Source organism: Malus domestica, chromosome 15, assembly GCF_042453785.1.
Source record: "Malus domestica chromosome 15, GDT2T_hap1".
Classification (NCBI taxonomy): Eukaryota; Viridiplantae; Streptophyta; class Magnoliopsida; order Rosales; family Rosaceae; genus Malus; species Malus domestica.
This window is the reverse complement of record NC_091675.1, coordinates 27018191-27024010: the sequence shown is the minus strand read 5'-3', so window position 1 is coordinate 27024010 and position 5820 is coordinate 27018191. Positions and strand designations below refer to the sequence as shown.

The 5820-nt window shown below is 39.0% G+C and overlaps 1 protein-coding gene across 1 annotated transcript; it reads right to left on the bottom strand.

Annotated features, from left to right (window-relative positions):
• Positions 1-252: 252 nt before the first annotated feature.
• LOC139191818 (uncharacterized) lies at positions 253-5119 on the bottom strand. The gene is made up of 3 exons (XM_070812841.1): positions 5025-5119; positions 1301-2227; positions 253-994 (listed from the first exon to the last, which is right to left on the bottom strand). The coding sequence occupies exons 1-3, from the start codon at positions 5117-5119 to the stop codon at positions 253-255; spliced, it is 1764 nt and encodes a 587-aa protein (XP_070668942.1).
• Between the last annotated feature and the right edge of the window lie 701 nt (positions 5120-5820).

Genomic DNA, 5820 nt, shown 5'->3' with positions numbered 1-5820 from the left:
CCTCTACCAGGCCCATGTTGGCCGCATAACCCAATCATCTAATCGGGTTCCATCCATGAAGACATCGGAAAATCAGCTGAAGATCCCATTGCATCCAGAAAGAGAATTGACTGTAATGCGTTGGCTTAGAACCTTTTGTAAATTTCATCAATTTGTCGAAATGAAATATATATTATCTCAGCAACTCTTGTCTTTCCATCTTCTTGAATGATTGATAAATATACACTGCACATTGATATCCCGAAGCTTGCTTTACCTTGCATCTTCTTCGATATAATAGTTTCTGACATCCCACAATGTAGGACAATATTTCTTTAAGAATCTAACATTAATGGGATGTTTATGCCTGTTTCCCTCAAGGTCCGCCAAGTAGTATCCCCCTCTATCCAAAACGCGACTAATAATGAAAGGACCTTCCCATGTTGGGCTCCATTTTCCAAAGCCCCTGAGCTGAGCTCCTAGAAGGAGGACTGTCTTCCATACTAAATCTCCCTCCTTGAAGGATTTCATCTTCACCTTTTTGTTATAAGCTCGGGCAACGGCTCGTTTTCCTTCTTGAATCTGGTTCAAAGCTTCAATTCGGGCAGCATCTAAGTCTTCAATTCCTTGACACATGGCTTCGACATACTCTTCACTATGCAATCCAAATTGATTTTGAATTCTTAAAGAACTCACATTGATTTCCACGGGGAGCACTGCATCTTGCCCGAAAGTTAAAGCATAAGGAGTTGTCCATGTTCCTGCTCTCTTAGAAGTTCTGTATGCCCACAAAGTGTTCCCCAGATTTTCATGCCATTTTTCTGGGCTATCGATCACCATCCTTTTGATAATGTTGACCAGGATCTTGTTGCTGGCTTCTGCCTGGCCATTTGATTGCGGGTAGTACGGACTGGACTGGATCATCTTTATTTTGTACTTACTTGCGAATTCCTCAACTTCTTTTGAAATAAAAGATGGCCCACGATCCGTTACTATGGTTTCGGGCACCCCATATCTGTGCAGAATCTTGGTCTCGATAAAATTCTTGACTGTGGCTGAAGTTATGGATTTTACTGCTGATGCTTCCACCCACTTGGTGAAGTAATCTGTTGCTACAATTATAAAGGTATGCCCTTTGCTAGAAGCTGGATAGATTTGCCCGATGAAGTCCATCGCCCACCCTCTTAAGGGCCAAGGCTTGACCACTGGATTTAAAGGTACCGAGGGCATATGCTGAAGAGGTCCGTGCCTCTGACATTCTTCACAACCTCAAGCATAAGACTTGTAATCTTTTTCCATGTCGGGCCAGAAATAACCATACCTCCTAAGCAACCATCTCATCTTCGTTCCGGCCTGATGTGCTCCACATACTCCTTCATGTACTTCGGCCATTACCCTTATGGATTCTTCTTGGCCCAAGCATTTCAACAGTAACCCATCTGGAGTTTTTCTTAGCAAGTTCTTCGCCCATAAGACATACTTGGTTGCTTGTTGTCTATCCTTCTTGCTTGTAGGCGAGGAAGGATCATTCAAATGATGAATGATAGGTGACCTCCAATCTTCTATCTCGGCCTCTAGCACCATTATATCTAAACTGAATCCCCTTTCTAAGATGGAAGGAAGGTTTCTCCTTTGGATCTCGACATCTACCCCATATTTCCTCTCCTGTATTGGCATTCCTGAGGCTAGTTGTGCCATCTCGTTGGCCGCTAAATTGGATTCCCTGGGAACATGATTGACCGATATCTCATAATCCCAGAAATTCAATAATTGCATAGCTGCCAAGTAATACCCCGCCATGGTAATATGTCTGCACTTGAACTCCCCATTTAACTGGTTTATTACCAACTCTGAATCCCCAAAGACCTCTACCTCTACTGCCCCCAGATCCATAAAGATTTCCAGACCAATAATTAAGTCATCATACTCTGCCCGATTATTAGTATTCCTTTGGTAGTCCAAGAGAAATGAATAATAATGATAAACTCCCTGAGGGTTTACAATTACAATTCCCGCTCCTGAAGCCTTCTGAGTGTGGGATCCATCGAAATACAACTTCCAAGGAGTGATCCAGAGACCAGCTACTCTTCTTATCTCTTGCTGGACCCAATCTTCTTTGCTCGAAATATCTTTTCTCGGCGGGATCCAAATGCTAGTAACATCTAAGCTTCCCGGGATATTGATCACCTCACTTGGAGATTCTTGATGCTCGGTTAGGAAGTCGGCAATTGCTTGACCTTTGACTACCCTTTGGGGTACGTACTAAAAACTGAATTTCGATAAAGCTAGAATCCATTTCCCAATCCTTCCTGTGAGCATTGGCTTTGACAACATGTACTTTATCACATCTGTCCTGGCCGACGAGCACACAGCTCCCCTGGAGGTTGGCGCCGGTTGAGGGCTGCTGTCGGGCTTCTGCTTCGCTGTCGGGCGTTGTCGGGCAAGTCTAGTCGGGCAAGTCTCGTCGGTCAAGACTCTTCGGGCAAGGCTCGTCGGGTAAGGCTGAAAGAGAAGGACAACGTTAACTTTGAGAGGTGCCTTTGTGGGGCCTTAGGTGTAGGCCTTGAGGCTCACAATCAAGGTTAACATTTAGGTGCTCAGGTGTGCCACTGCCATCTTTAGCATGGCAGATGTAAAATGGATGTCGCGTTTTAGTTGCATATATGTATGTATCCAAGAAACCGTGTTAGTTATAACAGGTGCCTTTGTGGGGCCTTAGGTGTAGGCCTTGAGGCTTCCCATCAATAACTAAACCGGTGCTCGAACACATCATATTTGTTCTCGTGATTGCCGGAGTTTTCTAACTATTATACTTCTGATTACCCGAGTCCAAGAAGTAGAATGAACCCAAATAGGTGCCTTTATGGGGCCTTAGGTGTAGGCCTTGAGGCTTCCCATCAGAGTTCATTCTTATACTCAAACTCTCTAGATCACAGAACGGAATGAATCCAAATGGATGCCTTTGTGGGGCCTTAGGTGTAGGCCTTGAGGCTTTCCATCAGAATCCATTCCATACTCAAGCGTTCTATGGTAATTGTAAGATAATAGAAAGAAAACTAGAGGGTAGGTCGATTACTTGCGCCCCAAGTAACTTCGGACTTCTCGTTTATCAAGGACTGTCGTGGATGAGTTAAGTCCACATAAGGTTCTTTTTTTATGCCTTGAGGCCAAGGACTTTTAACTGATCAGATTTACATGCCCGAGAGCTTAGGACTTGGATCTGGTTTGAACACTGACGATATATTCAAATCGGATTCAAGTACTGAGAAAGCCTTTTAATAGTCATATTGCTAGAAATAACTTGCATATAACTGGAAGTATACAACATATTGAAAAGACAAAAACAAAGCAAAGAAGGTCGGGCAAGGTTAAACCTTATCGGGTAATGTTGCTCGTCTTGCAGGTTCCTATCTTTGTAGTTTTGTCAAAGGTCTGAAAGCTTAGAGGGATAGAGAGAGAGATTACAAAAGATGAATCGATACTACAGCAAGGTTGAACAAGGTAGCAGAGCTATTACAAAGGGTTGAAAAGAGGGTTATCCCAAGAGGGATGAAGGCTTGTCCCGAAAGGGATGAAGGCTGACTACAGCTTTGTTTTGAAGGAAAATCTGGCTCTGAGCAGAGTTTGTGCTTGCATTTGTTTGTTTGATTGAGTGTCCTTATTCCTGGTTTTTCTTTCTTCTTATATAGACAACTCGGCTTGGCTTCCTGTAGCAGCAGCCTTGCCCGAATGCGGTTTGAGGGTGATGACTCATCGGCTTTTTTACATGTACTGCCATCATAAAGTACTTTATGGGCTGTGTAGCTGATCAGTCTATACCACTTGGCCCTTGGGTAGGTAAGCAAGTGATCTTTCATGAGCTGCACCAAGTCAGAAAAGGCCCTTTATGCCTTCTGGGCTTTGACTGGGCTTCGGCTATCTTCCCTTTCGGGCCTCCTTTTGGGCCAGCTCCTTTCTTGAGCCCAAAGTTAACTTTTAATCCAAACACAAGTAAATTGGAATTCACCAGAGAATATGAAAAAAAAATTGAAGTTTATTGATTGATAACACCAAAAATAACAAACCCTAGCACCCTAAAGGTATAATGTCTCTTAACCATAGCTTTTTCTAGGAGTTCGAATAGGAAAAGAATTAAACAAATAGATAAATCCCACAAACATCTTAAAATTTTAGAATTATGAGTTGAACTAATGACATTGTTCTCTTTGCAACGGCAAGTCATGAGCCCAAATCGGACATTAGAGTTCAAATCAGCAAAACATTCTTCTGTTATCTTTCCACCTTTCAATTTGACATTCGATCATTCTGTTATTTGATCTATATCAATTGTACATGATGCACCACGCTCAAGACCTATTTAGGTGTTTAGATTTCTTAGTAAAGAGATAACGTATGGGTTAAATAGTAAGTCGTTGAGGAAGGAGAATTAGTAGAGATCGAACCTGTATCAGAATTCATAGACATAATTAACTTTTGCCGCTGCATAAAGCGTTATCAGTAAGTGTAGATTTTCTTCAACGATTTTGGTAATATTAATAGGAAATTACCTTTTTATGTAGAAGATTGATGTGGTCCATTTTGACACTACTACAATATTAGCTTTTAGGTGTTGGATGATGGTGGCAATTTAATAAGTCATTATGTCGGATAAAAGATATCTGACACATTATTCAGTTAATGACGGATAACAATGAAATCCTATCGGTTATATCTGACATAAATTCCTAGCGGATATTTAGTGTCGGATGTAACCGCCATAAAATTATTATAACTGCCAATATTTTTTAATTCTTTTATTTTTATTTTTGTAACATATTCCGGTGGTTTTTAAGTTAATGGTAGCAATTATAACCGACATAAATTGACTATTTTATTATTTTAATTTCTGACGGTTATTATTTTAGTATTCTGACGGTTATAACCGACAGAAATTGACTATTTTATTATTTTAAAATGTTATATTGATTAAAAATAAATATATAAACACATGATTTAATTATTATCTTTTTTCACTCATGGCCCTGTGGGATACTAATCTGCAAGACCTATAGTCCTTTCCGTCATTTCCCTTCAAACGATAATCATACACAGTTTTCGCTTTTTTCTTTTTGTTCTTGATTGGCTTCTCCTCCCTGACCATCTCTCATTTACATCCCCAAACTTTCCAATTTCCTAAACTACTATATAAACTCAAGATCAATGTTGCCGATCTTGATATATTTTTCATACATCATATAAATTAAACAACATTGAGATATATCGAATTGGAGATCATACACAATTTGATATGTAAAGTATCAAAATATTTTTCTTAAATTTATCTTAAATAACCGCATTTTCACAAGTTGTTTTCTTTTCAATCTCCTTTTCAATATGTAATCCAAACCTGAAAGTATAAAAGTCTCCAAAATCTTTTTATGTGTAAATCCTTCAAATAATTTTACTTTATTACTCACTAAATCGGAGAACCTACAGTTTGTACAACTCTCATGGTCCAGAATAAGATAATAGATAATTTAAAAAATATAAAAAAAATTAAAGTATCAGCTTCTAGATTAAGATTACAGATAACTAAAAAATTAAAAATATAAAAAAATTAAATTTTCTGTTTAGAGATAAGGCTTTATATTTTCACATATAGATGCAATGTAATCGGTATCAGACACATCAAGTATAAAATAAGATTTTGTGGTATCCACTAGTCTAAATATTTTAAATTGAAGATTTAATTCGTTCAATGCATTCTTATATGGTCGAGGAGTGTAGCTATAAAAAAATCATTAAAATTGGAACTAAAATAACCGTTAAATTGTGATTTTTTTTTTATAACTGTCGAAAACT

Bases quoted from the DNA above. Each gene is read 5' to 3' on its own strand.
- LOC139191818 (XM_070812841.1), bottom strand. From the start codon at position 5,119: ATGGTCAGGGAGGAGAAGCCAATCAAGAACAAAAAGAAAAAAGCGAAA. The intron at 2,228-5,024 runs GTCTTGCAGATT...CGTACCCCAAAG, and splicing joins AATGACGGAAAGGACTATAG to GGTAGTCAAAGGTCAAGCAA. The intron at 995-1,300 runs GTATGGTTATTT...GATTCTGCACAG, and splicing joins ATGAGATGGTTGCTTAGGAG to ATATGGGGTGCCCGAAACCA.